The 20,107-nt window shown below is 43.1% G+C and overlaps 1 protein-coding gene across 5 annotated transcripts in view; it reads right to left on the bottom strand.

Moving 5' to 3' along the window:
- Positions 1-20,107, bottom strand: part of CDON (cell adhesion associated, oncogene regulated) — a 61,178-nt gene that overhangs the window by 15,589 nt on the left and 25,482 nt on the right. For 4 of the 5 annotated variants that reach the window (XM_035346330.1, XM_035346327.1, XM_035346329.1 and 1 more), the window contains 9 exons: positions 16,226-16,513; positions 15,126-15,395; positions 13,890-14,246; positions 9,999-10,291; positions 7,992-8,166; positions 6,727-6,855; positions 4,845-5,051; positions 3,993-4,174; positions 2,435-2,540 (listed from right to left, as the gene is read on the bottom strand). In XM_035346330.1, the coding sequence (XP_035202221.1) occupies positions 2,435-2,540; positions 3,993-4,174; positions 4,845-5,051; positions 6,727-6,855; positions 7,992-8,166; positions 9,999-10,291; positions 13,890-14,246; positions 15,126-15,395; positions 16,226-16,513 (2,007 nt within the window). The remainder of the gene's footprint in view (positions 1-2,434; positions 2,541-3,992; positions 4,175-4,844; positions 5,052-6,726; positions 6,856-7,991; positions 8,167-9,998; positions 10,292-13,889; positions 14,247-15,125; positions 15,396-16,225; positions 16,514-20,107) is intronic. The other variant, XM_035346331.1, reaches the window with a different exon arrangement.

Consider the following 20,107-nt stretch of genomic DNA (forward strand, 5'->3'; position numbering starts at 1 on the left):
AGCCAAGCAATCTTCTCTAATAGGACGGTTTTGTCATCTCTGGCTCCCGGCCAGCATTTCATTTAGACACCCTCCTGAAGTACTGAGCACTTCAATATAAATCACTCTCAGTTTTTACTTTCACGGGCTTGTGACAAATTTTAATAAACAGGGATCCTTTTTTTTAGTGAGTTTAATTAACTGTTTGAGCACTCCTAATCCCTCTTGGAAAATACCACCTTGAACTGTTTCCACTGTTTCTAAGAAACTGTCATACCACCTACTGATTTAAGCATTAATAAAAAATAAAGCCTGTTCGGCTGGCAGGGGCTGTCACCACGACTCCACTCGAACTCTCCCAGACCCACGCCGGAGCACAGGTACCCGTGCCCAGACGCAAAAGCCCCCCGGGAAGGGCAGCAGGCAGCACTGCAGGGCTTGGGAGCTTTGGGAAGGGATGTGCCACGCGGTCCAGGCTCTGTGCGCGCACTGCAGGCATCCCGAGTGACCGCATGCGAGTCCTGGCTGAGGCTGGAGCCGGCCTTTTCCCTGAAGCGCACGTTTTCCCAAGATCCACAGTTCTTCCCACCAGCCCCCCTCCCCAAGCATTCCTTTCGGTAATTACTACACCAGGTTTTAGGTTTCCGCTTCAAACCATTAGTGGAACTGGAATCAGTACAGGCACTTTAACTGTCCTCTTCGTGCACCATTAGCAAGGAAAAACATTTAAACAACTGAGATCAGACTGCATTTACATTTTAAATTCAATCTCCAGGACCCTCGAAACAGAGAAACACGGAATGTTGATGCAGGATAGGGTAGATTTTTCTTTGCTTTTGCTTAAAACTGCTGGAAGATAGCAAGGAGCCATCTGAGCTGAGATTTATTTATTTTTTTAAAATAAAATCTGATTTGGCCTGTAGCAGCATTCATTAGAAGAAAGTTTTCTGCAGCATTTTGAATGTCTCTAAAGACAAGACTTAACAGGAAACGGTGAGGAAAGCCTACGGCAAGTACTTAGCTAACACAGGCATCACAACACTTTTTCCACTACACACACAGTCATTTCAAGATAAAATTCCCTGTCAAAAAAAAAGACAGATGAATTTAAAGGAAACAGAGGGAAAAAAAAATTAAGAACAAGTGATTTACACAGAAACGTCTTAAGTCACGTGTTTCTGTACATATTTCACTTCAAGTGCTTCCAATCACACTTTAATTGAAAATAGCTCTTTTTTCTTCCCCCTGAAAAGCTAATTTAGGGAGCACGGTAAAGAAAAGTTCTTGTTTAAATATTTCCACCAAATGAGTTTTTGTTCCAGGGTTTGGCAGAGCAGAGCAGCTGCTAATGGTTTCAGACTGCCACAAAGAGTTCAATACACACACATACACTCGGGGAGAAAAAAATCAGAAACAAGCTAATTTCACAGCACAGTGGAGCCCACTTAAACAACTAACTGCTTAGTGTATAAGATTTATAAACACACAAGTTCTGTCTAGCGAAGGCTAAAATACATTTGCAGATGAAGCTGCAGTCCGCATAAGCTTCTTTAAAGCAAACCTCTGAGCAGAAACTCTGGATCTTTAATAGCTTCAGAGAGTGCAAAGCTTATGTCACGCATCAAAGTACTATGCAGAGTATTGTCTAGCTGGGAAAAATGTTCAAAATAAAGGCCCATTCCCCTTGTAACTGAAATAAATGAGGGGAAAAAATAATGAATGTCATTGGGACAGAATGAGATCACTGCGTTTACTCAGCCCAAGTAATAAGGACATTAAGTAAAATATTTTTAAAAGGCTTTTCCACTTCTGGACTAATATAGACATTATCTAATAACTTATTCCAGGAAAATGATGATCTAATATGCACAGAGAAAAAAAAAAAGATTAACAGGCAAAATGAAGCACAAACATACCTGCATTTGCAGCACACTACTACACCTAAGGCTAAAAGCAGCTTTCTTATAGCAGGAGAAGCAACTAAGCAAGGTAAAAGGAGAGAAGGGAAATCACACACGAAGTACTGCCTAGTTTAGAAAACCCATGCTGATGTAAATCATCTTAAAATCCCTCTAGTTATGATACAGTCTGTAACAGATACACTTAATTCTGGGTTAAATCTCAGCTGCGATGGTTTCCCTTTACTAAATTACTTTAAACCAAACCAGTTTAAATAGAGCTACATCAAGGATTTGCAGCAGTCTAACAAGACAAACTTAAAAACATATTTAATTCTCAAGTTTCAATGTAAATGAGGCTTCAGAAGGAAAAAAACAAGTTCATGTGTGGGCAGAACTTGATGTTATGTAGTTGAGATAGCTACTTCTGTGAAATATATTGTAAAGACTCAGTTTGGGAAAAGCAGTTTAGATTTCATATAAACACAGCCAACATGGCTACATGATGTTCTTCCCCATCAAGTAGTGTTACTAAGCAAGCGAATAGTGCACTGTACCTTCTACAATATCCCTCTTGTAGTCACTATCATTGTCACTGTCCGTAGGCCGATAATAGATATAAAATCCTTGGATGGGCGTGTTGTTGTTGCTTGATGTAATATACTAAAAGAAAATTCCAGAATTAAATTAAATTTATTTAAATTAAATGTATTTAATTAAAAGAGAATTCCAGCATTAGGGACGAAAAAATTAAATTCAGTCCTACTGAATTGTCATCACTGAGTCTCTCATCACCTTGAAATTTTTTTTTTTTTTTTTTTTTTTTTTTTACTAAGGCTCTGCAAACAAGGTATAGAAGAAGGTTTGCATGGAAACCACAACACAAAAAGGGCTATCAATTGCTGCAGATGTGCAGACATAGGTATGACGACATAGGTATGACTGACACAATGCTGAAGAGGATGAAAGTTTCCTGCAGAGCTGCAGGAAGAACAGTTCTCTGCCTCTCAACTCCTCAGACCAGCCAAAAGAGGAAGGGTAGCACTGGGACAGAGCTTGAGCTGGGGATGACACCTTCCTCCCACATTACTTTACAGACATTCAAGTAGGGGGTCTGACCATCAACAACCTGAAAATTCGAGTGATTAATAGAATGGAGAAGTTAAGACCATTTTTAGTACAGCAAGAATTAAAGTCATTCTAAAATTCAGTTCAGACTATTTTACTATAACTTTAAATTATGTAGCCTCCTAAGGAACTAGAGGTTATTTCAAGTTTATTATCCTTAACATCTCTTAAGACTAAGCTAGTAGAGCGAACTAACATTGCAAACTCCACACGTTAAATCCTCCAAAGTATACTAGGGGGTTAGATTTCAAAACAAGAGCAAAGAATTTCTATGGCTTTCAATAAGGACTTTAAAGTACTTGTTTACAAAAGACAAGGTACCGGGGAAAGGAAAGTGTTTCTCTAACATGAAACCTCTATTAAATGCAAGGGACGACATCAGGTTTCTAAATGCAGCATCAGTGTGAGCCATCTCTGCCTGGATTGACACAAGCAGCAGGAATTGTAGCAAATGAGGCCAACTGCTCACAACTGATGGCATTAGCAATGGTTTGGACAGAGTGGTGCCTTCTGGTATGTCAGTGCAAAACCCTGGTGGACTAAGAAGGCTGCAGCCTTTCACTGAAGCTGCCACTTGGTGTATCTGGCATAACCCAAGGAGCGCTCGGATGAGCCCATCACCTCAAAGGCCATGTGTGGCATCCCCAGGGAGTGGGGAGAGGGGAGTGGTGTGGAGGGAGGCTTGGAGACCGCGCAAAAAGGGAGTCAACAACTGACAGGGCTGCCTTCACAGAGGAAAAAGGGTTTGGAAATGGGGAGCAAAGGGTTCAAGAGGCACGTGGCCTTGGAAGTTATCCTATTCTACCATAGGAGAATGAAGTACACTTGCCCTCTTCTAGACACAAGATCACCTCTGACTGTCAGGGGAAAAAGAAAACATCAACTCACTATTCACTCTTAATCCTTGACTTTTAAAAGCTTCTAATTAGCCAAAGCAGAAAAAACTGGCCCACAGCTGTGAGAAGACCAGGAGCCGATGATACTCACTGTCCATTTTAACATGATCTGAGTGTCACTGATGGCTTCCGTGTAAGCTATGTGAGGTCCTGTGATGGGGCGGTTGGAAAACCGGTTGGTGAAACCGGCTACTTGGTAAGGGCGAGACGCTGCACTTCGCGGGCTCTCCCCGTAGTTGTTCACAGCAATCACACGGAACTTATACATTTCTCCTTTTAAGGGAAAAAAGTGAAAGAAAGAGTTATAGCAAAACAAGTACTAGAAACAGGATTCAAGGAAAGACTAAACAGATTAGGAAGTAGCTTTTGCACAACATCCAATTAGAAAAAAAAAAAAGTGTAGGACTCATTGCCACAGACTAATGTAGCCATCAGAAATATAAACAGCTTATAAAAGTGATTAGGGAAATTCACTCAAGAAAAATCCAAAGACACAGAGGCAACCATAAGCTCAGGAAGTCCCTAACTGCTGGACACTGAGAAGATGCTTCAAAGGATACCTATCATCATCCATTCCCCCTACGCACACTCCTTCCCTAACATTTTAGGGCTGGACAATGGGAGAAACCAAAAACTAGTACAGACAACTTTCTCTTAATGCATTTTTCTCTTCTTTTACTTTTTGAGTGCTTTCTAGAAGGACAATTAAGTTAAAAATAGGAATAATACACAAACCTCCCCTCCACTTGGAAAAGTATTAACTTATGGTGTGGAATTTTTTTCCACTGGGAAAGCCAGAAATCAACTTCAATTCATATGATGAACTCCTATCCCACAAAAGCTAAAATGAAGAGACAGAGTTCAAGTTTTCTCTCAGCAGGAGTACTCATCTGAGCAAACACAGCAGCATTAACTGCTTAAGAGAAAAAAACATTTTTAATACCTGGCTCCAAGTTACGAACTTCCACAGACAGCTTGGAAGGAGAAATGTTATCAGCTGCAATTAGCCAGTCACTGTTTCGTCCCAAGCGTTTATACTCTACTTTAAAGGCAGTGATGGGGGAGCCACCGTTTGCTCGCGGTATCCATGTGACATAGACAGATGATTCTGATGCTGTGGAGATTGTGGGTCGATCAGGAGCTTCTGGAACTGAAATAAGAAATTCAATTAAAAGAGCATTAGAGGCACCTGAAACTCCATTTTCTAAAACAACTGATTAAACTAATTTATGATTAAATTAGACTTTGTGTATTAACACGGAGAATCTTAAATCCTCCTATAATAACTATCCTCCTTACTATTCTGGAAAATATGCTTCAAGAGCAGGAGTTGAGAAAATGGAGGAATTAACTACTTTACCAATGTAATAATCAAACAGGTATGGTGTTACACTACCCCAACCCATCTCTACGTGGAAGTGGAAACACACAAAGTGAATGCAGAAAAAATTGGTTATCATTTTTAAAACCCTGAAATTGCCCCAGACCCAGATGAGACTTCAACCCATCTGCACTAATGAGCACTATATTGCATAATCATAATTTGGAAGAAATAAGAACAAAGAGCAAACAAAGCATGCAACAAATGATATACTTACTGAACTCACTTGAAGTTACAGACAGCAGTGGAACAGAGAGAACGGAAAGAGGGGGTGTTAGTAAATCTGGTTTTAACCATTCTGAGAGCTGTAAGACTTCACTGAACTATCTTACATTCATTAACATGGAGCCTGCCACTGATGAGAGGAGGAACCCAACAAGGAACAGAAAGCTGACAGCTTTGGGGGCATTAAACAGCCTGAGCATTTGCAGCTGGACACACGTAAGTTGTCTGTCTGGCCCCTCTGATACTTAGCAATGTCTTGAGTATACAGTGCTCAGCTCCCCTCACCTGCATTATTAACAAAGCTCTCCACTCAACTTTAGTTCTACACAAACTTTGAGGTCTCAGCCCAAGTAAATTTACCAAATCAGGTCAATGAGTACAAAGGCTGGGGTGATAAAAAAGACTATAACCATTGTTTTCATGGGAAACCAAGCTTTTAAAACAAACCAAAAAAAATCACACCTAACTGGAAGTGTTTTTTATTTTCTTGCAATAAGAAATGAGCGTAGCCTTGAGAAGCCACAGGAGAACATTCAGAACAGAGATAATCCACTCAGAGAACTGAAAACTTTGACATGAACATCTCCCATTTCCTCTCTCCCTCTGAATCTTTTACAGTGGAAGAAAAAAGGGGAGTATTTAACAAAAAGCAACTGCAGGTTTTAAAAATTATCAGCAAGAACGACACACGTGAAAGACTACTTTTATCTAATTTTTTGAGAACCAAACATGCAGGTGATTCCTGCATGATATCCTTTCAAATCCTATATTCACTAGATTAGGACATGCATTTGATAAATTCATACCTTCAAATACCTTCCCATGGAAGCTGCACTCTGTACGAAGTGCACTACTACTTGGTGACTTAAAGTAGCTGTGGAAACATGAGGTATCAAGGCAGCTACATACAATGCTAGCTCATAAACTGGAATAAGCTAACCTTTCAGTTAATCCCAAAAGCATGAACTACCACCTCTTCCTCTGGAAATGCAATAATCAGAAAATCTGACAGCTTGCAGTTGCTGCTATCTGATCGCACTCACTGAAGTCCCACAAGACAAAAAAATAACTGTCTCAAAGAGGCTTAAGGAATAAATAGGAAATAAAGAAGGTAACAGAAACATCTAGAACAGTAATAAACACTTCACAAGTTCACTTAGATGCATCTCAGTTCACACTAACTTCTAGCACGTGGATTACAAGCAACCCATATACCTACCTCCGCTGTGTCGAGACAGATCAGGAAGGATGACACCAAAATTACTTGTCCCTTCATGAATGACGGGATGTTTAGGAATGCCTACTGGTGGAGACGGAGCCTGAGTGTTTTTCGAGGATGATGTTCTTTCTAAGAAACGTTTGATATACAGTCAATCAACTCAGGGATTGGATGAGAAAGTGCTGTTCATTGCTTCTTGCAACACGCTCGCTCTGCAATATCATGTGCAGAGGACTAAAGCCCTGGCTCCAAATCGCAACTTACACAGTCAAGACAGCAATTAGGGAGTTTCTCAGGGGAGCAAGAGAGGAAACCTCTTCCATCCACAATGCAAGAGTCCCTGGGCTGATATGTGACTGTGCTAACATCTTCAGCACTGCACTTTGCTTTGTGGTGGTGCTTGCTGACTGCTGCCTGGGTTTTGAAGCTTTCATCACAAAATCACAACAGGCAGAAAAAAAGAGTACACTAAAATCCACATCTAGAGAATGAAGTTCAATAAAAATACTATGGAAACTGTGTTTGGTTACAGCTGGACCCAGGATACTGGCTTGAAGGGACTTTTGGCCTGTGTCAATACAGCCATAAGTACTTAAGTACGTATCATGACTTCACAGATTTCACAATACTACATTTTTAACAAACTTTTGAACTATCCTGTTTTTGTACTGAAGCATGAAAAATATCTTTTTTTTTTTTTTTTTTTTTTGTATGCTTAAGAGTACAGCCAGCAGCTTCCAAGCTTGAAAGAAAAAGTTACTTCGACTAGAAACACTCTTTTGCTTGTTGTCTGCACGCAACAATCAAAACAGCTGGCTCCTGGTCAAAACCACTGAGATATTTTTACTGAAGCTTCTGCAAATCAAACCAGAAGCAGTACTGTTTTTAAGATATGAAAACTTAAAGATGGCTGTGCAATTAAAACAGTTTCTGCTGATGCTCTATGGAGAAACCTGAACCAAAGACAGTCTGATTCCTGACCACAATTAAGCTCCTTTAAGCAACAGAAAAATTTCAGTATAAAAATCTCCACAATCACATCAAAAATAATACTATCATACATTTAATGGCCTTTACTTACCAACAGACCTAGTAACGCTCAGGGAAGTTTGTCCTACAGCAAGTTTAGCTATTAGAGGCTGTTCTTCAGCAACTGTATTACAGAGCATTTCATATACAGCTCAGCAGACAACATACAGCTGACGTAATTTAAACAAATGTCCTCTTAAAAGCCTAGGACACAGGGAGCATTGTGCTGCACCTACCTTTGCTGGTGCGAAATGTCAGCATAGCAGGCTGGCCTTCACCAGCAGCACTCCTCGCCACCATTAAAACTTCATACAGGCTTGAAGGCTCCAGCTCGGTGAGCCGGAGCTCGTTCTCGCTGCCAGGGACACGCACCGTGTGCCAGCTCCCGGCTGCACTGACGCTGTCGTCCAGCTGCGCGGGACAGCAAGACAAAGTTCAACATCAGCAGTGAATTACATCAAACTCAATGTAGTGCTCAAATCCCTAATGGCTTTAGCACACAAATATCCAGAGGACCTCTGCAACTTGCCAAATTTCCTCATGTTTTCCTACACCTAACTCTGGTACATTTGTTGGGTGGTGCCATCTGCAAGTGCTTCAGCCACAAATCAGCATTTCTGCAGCTGTCTTCACAGTGCTCCTTCCATAGGCTTCTCTTGCGTTCCCTCTCCACACACACATGCTTGTTTTTGAAAAAATGGATCATTTTATCTTTCATCCAAAACTAGTGAGAGTCCAAGTTATTTTAAATACTTCAATCAGCCTTTAGTTTGGGGATTTTGGGGTGTGTGTGTGTGTCATTAAAGGCTGGACCTAACGCCCTAATGAGAAGGATATGTTCCCTGAACTATCCCAGCTTTTCCTGCGCTTAAGCATTTCAAAATATTTACTGGCTAAACTGGGCAACAAAAGTATGTCTTAGTAACTTCTAGAGGCTGGAAAAGAAAAGTCATCAGAGAGACCAAAGATTTGTTTTTTACTAATGCATTTTTCCAAAAACCAACACTTTTTAATTGAACAGTGAAATCACCATTTAAGAAAGAAAAAAGATTGAGGGTAGTCTCTTAATGCTTGACCTTCACAGCAAAACATTACCCCCAAATCCCAAAGAAAAAGACAAAGATTCTAGCAAAAATAAACTACTAAACAATGTGAGATTTTAATAAAACATGGAAGGCAGATCTAAATGCCACGGATTATCAAAAGTTATGCCAGAGGTCTTTGTTCAAGTATTCCCCTTTGTAGAGACCCTTCTTTCAAAGTTTTAATTCCCCCTTGTTTTTTTGGTTTGTTTCGTTTTTCAAGAGAGATAAATTAATAAAATAATTTATGACAAAGAAAACACCGCCATAAGCTCCCTACTGAGAAATGCATCAGTGAGCACATTTAATGTGGAAAGGATTGTTATGAGTGAAGGGTAAGCATCAGAAAGGTCAAATAAGTATTCAGAGCTTTCAGTGCTTACGTGAACCAGCTACCTTTGGATGAGAAATTGTATCAACAGACTTTGGCATTAGGTTTTCAGGAACTAACAGGTCAAAAATCTAAGCATTCCCTCCAGGGAAGACAAGATCAGGATGTAGAGGATTAAAAAGCTTATGAAAAATAAAACAAACAGCTCTGCCATACAGAAAACTTCACTTGGAAGAACGGGCATAGGCATTGCTTAGTTCTGATTTTTGTCAGAACAGCTCACTGCTGACACACCATTTTTAAGGACATGACAGGTATCTGCTTGAGGAATATTAGTTCACTTTCATATTTGGTAATTTCAGTTTAAAATAGTCTCTTTGGGATGCAAGGTAGCAAATTCTTTGACAGATTAGTCTAATACTCATCTTCCCGTCTGATCTCAAGTGTACCCACAGCAAACCAGATTCAGGCTTGCTCACATGAATGCATTTTTAACATCACTGAAGTTGTGTAGAACATGCCCTGGAGCTCAATTCCCCATAGACCATAATGATACCGTAAAGGAAATAAAAGCTTGGGCTCCGCCAAATAAATCTCATTTAAATCTTGATAGAACAGCATACTTGTGACCAACTTCAGTCATCCCTAAAATAAGCTGCCTGTGTGGCCACAATAAAGCTGTGGTTCAACTACGTTCTATATTCTCTCTGGCCTGACACCACATTCTTGTTAACACCAGCAATGCAACAATTATTGGTTCCTTGAGAAACCTAAAACAATGAAATCCATCTGCTGTGGTGCACTGCTTCAGCGCTGCGATGAAATATTACCTTGCGGTATTTCACAAAATAGGCATTGATGGGCAAGCCGCCATCCCGTCCCGAACGCCACACCAGGGTGTACGTGTCCGGCTTGAGCGTCTGCGGGGGACTGAGGATGATGGGGGCTTCTGGGGCGGAGATGCTATTCAAGGGCTTTTCTGTCGCAACTGCATGGAAATGCAGCTTTGTTGGAGGCAAGCTTGAAAACGCTGTTTCCACACCAAAGCCACCATCGCTTTCATCGCTCTGGACAATCTCCACAGGAGCCATTTCTTCTGCTTTCGTGCCAGTTTCTAAGGGAACTGCAAAGGGAGGAGTCTGGTTACATCTTCGAGATGACGTATATTCGCCCCACACGGAGGGGACACTAAATCATTTAAGAACGTCATTTCCAAACAAACCCTGCTGCAAAGCCAGCTCAAGGGATCCCCACGCAGGCCTGGCCACAGTGCCAAGCTGAACCTCGCTGGCTTTCTGCTCTTTTTTTTTTTTTTTTGGTGGCATTTCACAGTAGCAAAGAGAAAACCCGAAACGCAATGTCCACGGGCACGGTTTGATTACCATCTCCAAGAAATTAAGTAGCAGCAACGTATGTTAGAAGTAAGAACACAGAGCTACACTTGTGACACAAACGGAGTAATTTTAAATTAATTGCAGTTGTACAAGGAACTTTTCATGCCCTGAATTGGCGTGCACACAAGAGGACATTCTCCTACCTCAGTTTCTGAGGTTTTAGCTGTAATTTCGATCAGCTTTGAAAGCTGCACGACCCGACTATTTCATTTGAAAATTTATGCTGAGAACAAACTTAGTTTACAGGCAGATCTAACATGCAATTTAATACCAACATGTTTCTAGAAATCCTGCTCCAGCCTCCTCCAGCCTATTTACTTTGCCCAGTTTGAAATAAAAAAAATAAAATAGTATCAGTAGTACGAAAGAGACCACGAGACAGAAAAATACTGTTTGGCTGATGCAGGGCTTGTCAGCATTCCATCCAGTAAAGGGGAGGCAGGTTGGACATCTGAGATTATCCAGGACAAGAAAATGTCAGTGCTTCAGATGAGAGCGTTTGGGAACCAGCGCGGCCCTTAAAGGTTGCATGCTGCTATGTCAGGACTGCCAGATGTTCTTAGCCCTGTCCTTTCAGATTTGTGTAGGTTTATGTTACGTGCAGGGGTCTGGAAGGGGAAGGGAATGAAGGGAACTTGGTTTACAAAACAAACAAATTCCTTGGTAATGTAAAGCCTCGGCAGTGTTAGCCTGGCTGACTCAGATTCCTCCAAACCTCCATTAAAATACCAGCAGCAAGTGTGGCTGCTATTTTTGGCCACTTTTTAAAAAGCTGGGAAGGGAAGGAAAGTTCTCTTTTCAAATTGAAGACACTCTGCAAGCATGTGTTGTTTGTTTCTTCCTATTTGTTTAGGAATGCTACAAGATTCAGAGGCAGGAGAAGGAAACAACACAAGGAGAAGCCCCCAAAGCCAGACGTAGTTTGCATAAAATGTCAGAAACCTTAGGACGACCTCAAAGTGAAAGGATATCTACTACTGTCAGTAAGCAGTGGGAAAGTGATGCATTGCCGCACATTAATATTGGAAACAAATGCTGTATTCGCTCGAGGAGCCAGAAGGCCCAGTGCATTGTGATGGACTCAGAGGATTTGTGGGTGGGCACAACATGGTTTGATGCCTGCTGGCATGGGGAAATGGACTGTTGTGCGTGGGGAATTCGTTGTGGTTTAGGCTGGTGACAGGAGACCTGCAGTTGTTGCTGTGTTTATTGCTCCAAGAGGGGAGTCATCAACAACTGGCAAATAATTTGTATTTTGCTTTTGGAAAAACAACCCTGGGTAACAATTTCCATTAAACAACTTAGAGCTGAGCTCTTTTTACTAAGTTTCTGGTATAATTGCTACCCATACAAACCAGTACATCAGACTTCCGTTGGCTGCTGTGTCATCATGTAACTCTCTCCAGCTGCTGCAAGAGCATCATCCCTTCCCCCTTCACTTCTTCAGGCTTTCTCCTCCTCCTCATCTGCCTATCCCCACCTCAAAACAGAAGCGGGACTCAACTGGGTCAGACCAAAGGATGAAGTGCCCCAAGATCACATCTCCAACAGTGACCAGAAGTAGAATTTAGGGAAGGTTTTAAGCCCGTTCATCTCCAGCCTTTTGTAATGCTTCAGTAATAATATTTCTAGTTCAGAGTGCTGTGAAAAAATACTCCCTTGCAAACAGAGAAGCACTGAGCATCCCAAGTTGAAGCATCAGGAGAATGTGTTCACAGCTTTTACTTGTATGCTCTGTAATACCCCATGTTTTATAGCTCACTATCATGTTTCCCCTTTGGGTGCCTCACTTTGAAGACAAAGCCCTCATCGTTTCAGTCTCTCCTCCTGCAAAAACTGTTCCATATCCCTACGAATCCCCCTGCCAGGTTTTACAGCATCTTTTCTACTTATTCTACACCCTTCTTTAAACAGGGCTGCAGATGTACAAGCAGTTTTCAACCTGTTGGCATTCCTTTTATTTGTACGGCAGCAGAGCAACCTTTGTATGTTGTCATCAGTGCTGTCTCTGCTGTGCAAACAGATCACATTCCCAAGCATTTCTTCCCTGCTTCTTAAACAACCAAAGGATCCCCCCTTCTATGAGCTTGCTAAGTACCTTAGCAAAGGCTGGGAAAGTGCTCTGAAAATCTGAACATAGCACATCAGTGAAGTCACCCCCGCCTGGCAAGCCTTTCAAATCACCCTAAAACTTCTCAGACATGTCTGGCCTCTATAAAAGACAGCTTGAGCCTGCTTTCCAATATAACATCAACCTAACTCTAGCATCGCTACTCTTTCTTGGGTTTCATACTAATCTGCCTGCCACTTGGATTTCCTGGAGTGTATTTTTCTTCCATTAGACAAAAGTTATTTTGAAGAATTAACAGTGTAATTAGTAGCTATGGAAAGATACTGCCATGCATGCAAACACCACAACTGTCTAAAAAAGACTTCAAATAAATGTTATGCCGATAGGATGCTAAGGCTATCGTTTTACATTTTGGTGGTTTCTCACTATGATGGTGGCTTAAGTTGCCCTGCCTGCTCTTAAGGCCATGCAATGGATCAGGTCATGGAACAGATCCAGCAGAAAGAAAAAAAAAAATACATTTTTCAGCTAAACAATCTCTTACTCTGTGCTTGAGCAAGGCAAATTACAGAGACAAGCTGCTGAAGCAGAGAGCTTCTGAAGTTGATCCTACCACCAATGAAATGCACTGGAATCACAGCTTAAGCATTTCTGAAGCACCTGAACGACTGACTACCTGGCACAAATTCTTCATTAGAACTTCTAAATGTTTGAACATCTCTTGGCATGGATGGGAACTGTTTAAAAACCCTAACAGCTCCCAGAAACTACTTAAGGAGTTTTATATCAAAACCAAATGCCTTAACCACCCTCTACATCATAATCAGCAGCATATTAGAAACCGATAAAAGTTAATAAACAAAACATTAAACTTGAACTTACTGCCATAAAATTCTGAGGCAAGGCAGTAGGATTTTTCTGTTTGATACAGATTGAATTCTGGGACGATATTTAGCTTTGTTTCCACTTAGCAAGGTCCAGCAATAACTTATAAATAAAACTACATGATGGGATCATTAGATTTTTTCCCCTTCCTCTACGAGAACCTTTCAGCGTCTTTTCAAATCATATAAATGAGTTTAATTGGTGATAACAAAGAACTTTAAGTATGAGACCACATATACGGAGAATCTTAAAATGCACCTTCCTTTTAATTCTTATTTAGATGCATTTCTCACCTAAATCCATATGCTGACTACCTCTACTCTCCATGTAATGGCACTGGATTCCATGTCAGCTTTGTGCTTCAGGCTTACCAACTGTGAGGAAGGCTTCCGACATTGCAGAGCCATGCTCGTTGATGGCTTCGCAGGTATACTCCCCCACATGGCCTGGAGTCACGTTCCAAATGTGCAAGGAGCTTGACCCTGCTTGAGACGCAGTGAAATAGGTGGTGGGCTCTGCAGTGGTGCTGCCCGGCGTTGCTCGAGAAGGTTCCTGCAGGTTTGGATGAAGCACCTGGGAGGAGTGGCTGGTAATGAGGCCCCTGCTGTCATACCAACGGATCACAGGAATGGGCAGACCAGTGGCGTTGCAGGACAGTGTAACGTCCCCACCTTCTGTCACACTGACACTTGCTGGTGGAGAGACTATAACTGGCCTTGAGCCGCTGCCTAGGAAAAAAAGCCAAAAAATAGGTGTGGTTAAGGAACATGTTTAATGCCAAACCGAGTCAATGCAATTAAAAGAAGTCATGCACACTTCTTGTTAATCATTTCAACTGTTATTTCTTGTCCTGATGGCCTCTCTAGGCTTCCTTTCCAGACTGAAGAGATCAGATGAAATTTATGCTTAAAGACTTATAGAAAACCACACAGAACACACTACCTTTTCAATACACGAAAGAGTTGACTGTCAAGGAGGAACACATACATGCCTGGCTTAGTCCGCTCCACAGGTGAACAGGTAACAATATCTGTTCAACCAGCACATCTCAGGTCAATTTGAATTTAGTTTAAAAAAATGTCAAAAGCTACAAAAAATGGCAATAAAACAGGAACAGTAAAGATCTTGTCCATGTTGGTGTAATAGCAGAAATCAACTTATCCAGTATTGCAAAGTGTCTTAGACTGAAAAGTGACCAAAAGCACTGTAGGTACCTGCTAGTCTGATACAAGCGAGTGTGCATTAACTCCAGATCTGAAAATCATTTTGTAAACTGAGGGTATGAAAAAGGCATTACTCAGCAGCCAATACTGCTGAGAATACCAGTTCATCCAGCACAACAGTACCCTGATTCCACTTCAGAATATATTGTATCAAGTTCAACCAACTGATTTAATTGCAGGTGGTAATCTACACTTTAATTATCAGGTAATCACAATACAGAAACACCTACTGCTTTTGAAATTCAACTGAGAGCACCTTATTTGTAAGATTTGCCACATATAATGGTCAGAAGCAAACAGATACATAATCAAGTTGGGGGAAAAAATAAAGCTTCAAGTAGAAATGCTTAATTTGAGTTCTTGGAGGCCTGCAAGCGTTCCTACCTGGCTGTACATGAAGTCTCCCAGTAGACTGCACAAATCCAATCCCATTGTTTGCTACACACTGGTACAAGCCAGAGTCCTCCGCAATGACACCATGGATCTTCAGGCCGTTTCCCAACAGCAGGTGCCGTGGAGAATGATCGAGGGGAGCTGCATTGTGCAGCCAGGTGAGGGTCGGAGCAGGGCTTCCATGGACATCACACCAGAAATGCACATTTTCTCCAGCAGCCACAGTTTCATCTTGCAGTCCCTTGGAAATTGAGACTGGCTCTAAAAAGATAAATAATTTTACATTGTATGTTGATCTTAGCCTAAATCCTGAAAAATAATACTGTGAAATGTTAAACAAACTTATCCCATACAAAGGCTAAGTAAGCATCACATACTTCTAGTTCTACGCATAAGCTAAGCTGTTTTTCCCAGCACGCTTGCTTATTTTAATGGCCTTTTACCTCTATTCAAGTGATGTTTGCATTAATATTGTTAATAAAACACTTGTATTAAAAAAAAATCTTTAGTAACATCCTCATTACAAAAGGTGTATTTTGTGTCAACAACCTATTTTCCAAGTCCCTCTAACGTACACGTTTCAAAAACCAAACAAAAACAGTCATGGAGACAAAAAACTCAAACACAGGAAAATCTACTACAAAGGAAAAGGGAGATTAGGAACAACTTGCAGACACGCCAAGCTGACCAAATAAATTTCTTTAGCTTTTGTTTTTGTCCTCATCCAAACATACCACCTCTACTTGCCAGCTTTTTGCATATATACAACCTCAAAAGAGAAACATCTCTGCCACATTATTGACACAATATCCCGTATATACTTGGCACTCTGCAGAAAAATAAATAGATCAGTTCTTGCCTCAGAGTTTGTTTTCCTTTATTGTTAAATTGTTTCAGAGTGCAAAGGATTTGAGAAGTTATGAATTTTAATTTGGGAGAGATGATGAGATATGCTCATAATTAACATACCTTTATTTTACCATGCTTATGTTGAGAAAGAATACTAAGCTATTTGTAATCTGATACCAAAAATAGCAAGTATACAACCAAAATATTTGTTGCCTGGATAACAAAATTTCTTTATTTCTTACCAAGTATAGTAAGTGAATAGTTAATGTATTTCACTACTCCAAATTCATTTCCCACTACACAGGAGTAATTTCCAGAGTCCGATGCCTCAAGCCTGTCTGATACGAGATGGGAGTGCAGCAGTTTCCACCTGCCTCTGCTCAGTGCGTCCTGGCCATCTTTCACCCAGTGGACGGAGGCTGGAGGCTGTCCACTGACAACACATTCTAGTGTCAAAGAGCTGTGCTGGGGCACTGCCAGGGTCTGGGAGACCAGGGGATGAAGTATATGGAAGCCGCCTGAGGAAGAGCCTGGAAAAAAAAGGAGACAAAACTTATCACTAACCTAGTTTTTATATTTCCAATTCTGTCTTCCAGTCCTGAAGCTTTTTTTTTTTAAACACAGGTATTTCCCCTTGTGACTAAGCTCAATACTATAATTCTTCCAGAAAACTTGCTCTAAAATCAGTTTGGCAACTGCAGAATTAGCCCTTGAAAAGGGAATACTGCTAAGTGCTCTGTCCTCCTGGGATTTGAGAAGCAGCTACATTGCTCCTCCAAGGCAAAGAGAACTAAGAATTTAATGTGCAAATAACGCAGGACAAATTTTTTATAACATGGAATTTGAGACCAGTGGATATTTAGGCTGATACATCCATGCCAAAATCTTTTTCTTTGTGTGCTTTTTTCTTTTGACTCAGATTTAACCACAGAAAATGAAAAACAACATTCAACAGATATTTACTAACCACTTCATATACAGCAGAGGACAAACATTTGATTGCCGTAGTGATAAGAATTTAAGATCTAGCCAAATGTATGATTTATTCAGTTTGAGATATGTAATGGTCTCCACCAGGCACAGTGCGCTCTCCAGGAAGTCGGTACACACCCAGACCGACTACCCGTTAAAAAGTGCAGCGGTTCAGGTCACCGGATGCAGGGAGTGTCTGAGCCTGTTGCTGCCATCGGCAGGAGGCAGAGAAACTGTGTGTGTGAGGTGTGAGCAGGTGGATGACCTGGTCCGCATGGTGGCGGAGCTCAAGGAGGAGGTGGAGAGGTTAAGAGATATCAGGGAGTGTGAGCGGGAGATAGACTGGTGGAGCGACTCCCTGCAGGGCCTCAAGGAGAGGTACCGGGGTGAGACACCCCAAATGGGGGTGGACCCCCTGCCCTGTGGCCGTCAGGCAGAGGGAGGGGATCTGGGAGTTGAGGAGGAATGGAAAAAGGTCCCTGCTCGACATGGCAGGCGATGCCCTCCCCTTCCGGCCCCACCTTCCCAGGCGCCCTTACGCAACAGGTTTGAGGCCCTGGAGATTGAGAGACCGGTGGGTGAGGAAGAGGTAGCAAGTGTACCCAGGAGGATGCCTAGGGCGAGGAGGTCGACTCCACGCCTCAGGACTGCCTCCACCAAGAAAGACAGAAGGGTGATTGTTGTGGGAGACTCTCTCCTCAGGGGGACAGAGGGCCCTATTTGTCGGCCTGACCCTACCCGTAGGGAAGTCTGCTGCCTCCCTGGGGCCAGGGTCAGGGACGTTGCCAGGAAGCTTCCCAACCTGGTTCACCCCTCTGACTATTATCCTCTTTTGATAGTCCAGGCAGGTAGTGATGACATTGAAGAGAGAAGCCTGAGGGCTATTAAACGAGACTTTAGGGGACTGGGACGGTTAGTGGATGGAGCGGGAGTGCAGGTGGTGTTTACGTCCATCCCTACGGTGGCAGGGAGGGGTACAGAGAGGACACGAAAAGCCCACCTGTTAAACACATGGCTCAGGGGCTGGTGCCAAGAGAGAAATCTTGGGTTTTTCGACCATGGGGCACTTTACTCGACACCCGGCCTGATGGCCACAGATGGGTCCCTATCTTTTAGGGGAAAACGGATCCTGGGCCAGGAGCTGGCAGGGCTCATTGAGAGGGCTTTAAACTAGGTAAGAAGGGGGATGGGGCTGAAGCAAGGTTTGCTGGAGCTGTGCCAGGGGGAACAATAGCAAGGCCAGGGGATAAGGCAATGGCCAAGCTGAAGTGCATCTACACCAGTGCATGCAGCATGGGTAACAAACTGGAAGAGCTGGAAGCCATCGTGCAGCAGGCAGGCTACGACTTGGTTGCCATCACGGAGATGTGGTGGGACCACTCTCATGACTGGAGTGCTGCAATGACTGGCTATAAACTCTTCAGAAGGGACAGGCAGCACAGAAGGGGTGGTGGAGTGGCTCTCTATATTAGAGAGTGTTTTGATGTTGTAGAACTCGAGGCTGGGCATGACAAAGTCGAGTCCCTTTGGGTTAGGATCGGCGGGGCCAACAAGGCTAGTGTCCTGGTCGGGGTCTGTTACAGACTGCCGAACCAGGACGAGGAGATGGATGAGGAGTTCTACAGGCAGCTGGCAGAAGTTGCGAAATCGTCAGCGCTGGTTCTCGTGGGGGACTTCAACTTCCCTGACATATCCTGGAAGCACAACACAGCCCAGAGGAAGCAGTCTAGGAGGTTTCTGGAGAGCGTGGAAGATAGCTTCCTGACACAGCCGGTTAGTGAGCCTACCAGGGGTGGCGCCCCGCTAGACCTTCTCTTCACAGAGAAGGACTGGTGGAGGATGTGATTGTCGGGAGCTGTCTTGGGCAGAGTGACCATGAAATGGTGGAGTTCTCTATTCTTGGCAAGGCCAGGAAGGGGACCAGTAAAACCACTGTATTGGACTTTCAGAGGGCTGACTTTGTGCTGCTGAGGACACTGGTTGGTAGAGTCCCTTGGGAGGCAGTTCTGAAGGGCAGAGGAGTCCAGGAAGGCTGGGCGCTCTTCAAGAGGGAAATCTTAATGGCGCAGGAATGGTCTGTCCCCACGTGCCCAAAGACGAGCTGGCAGGGAAGAAGACCAGCCTGGCTGAACAGAGAATTGTGGCTTGATCTTAGAAGAAAAAAGAGGGTTTATAATCTTTGGAAAAGTGGGCAGGCCACTAGGGAGGACTATAAGGATATCGCGAGGCTGTGCAGGGACAAAATTAGAAAAGCCAAAGCTCATCTGGAGCTCAATCTGGCTACTGCTGTTAAAGATAACAAAAAATGTTTTTATAAATACATCAACACAAAAAGGAGGACTAAGGAGAATCTCCATCCTTTACTGGGTGCGGGGGGAAACTTAGTTACAAGAGATGAGGAAAAGGTGGAGGTGCTTAATGCCTTCTTCGCCTCAGTCTTTAACGGCAATTCCGATTGTTCTCTGGATACCCAGTACCCTGAACTGGTGGAAGGGGATAGGGAGAGAGATGTGGCCCTCACTATCCATGAAGAAATGGTTGGTGACCTGGTACGGCACTTGGATGTGCACAAGTCGATGGGGCCGGATGGGATCCACCCGAGGGTACTGAGAGAACTGGCAGAGGTGCTGGCCAAGCCGCTTACCATCATTTATCAACAGTCCTGGCTATCGGGGGAGGTCCCAGTTGACTGGCGGCTAGCAAATGTGACGCCCATCTACAAGAAGGGCCGGAGGAGGGGCCTGTCAGTTTGACCTCAGTGCCAGGGAAGCTCATGGAGCAGATTATCTCGAGAGTCATCACGCAGCACTTGCAGGGCAAGCAGGCGATCAGGCCCAGTCAGCATGGGTTTATGAAGGGCAGGTCTTGCTTGACGAACCTGATCTCCTTCTATGACAAAGTGACGCGCTGGGTGGATGAGGGAAAGGCTGTGGATGTGGTCTACCTTGACTTCAGCAAGGCTTTTGACACCGTTTCCCACAGCATTCTCCTCAAGAAACTGGCTGCTCTTGGCTTGGACTGGCGCACGCTTCGTTGGGTTAGAAACTGGCTGGATAGCCGGGCCCAAAGAGTCATGGTAAATGGAGTCAAATCCAGTTGGAGGCCGGTCACTAGTGGCGTCCCCCAGGGCTCGGTACTGGGGCCGGTCCTCT

This window comes from Oxyura jamaicensis, chromosome 24, assembly GCF_011077185.1.
Source record: "Oxyura jamaicensis isolate SHBP4307 breed ruddy duck chromosome 24, BPBGC_Ojam_1.0, whole genome shotgun sequence".
NCBI classification, from domain to species: domain Eukaryota; kingdom Metazoa; phylum Chordata; class Aves; order Anseriformes; family Anatidae; genus Oxyura; species Oxyura jamaicensis.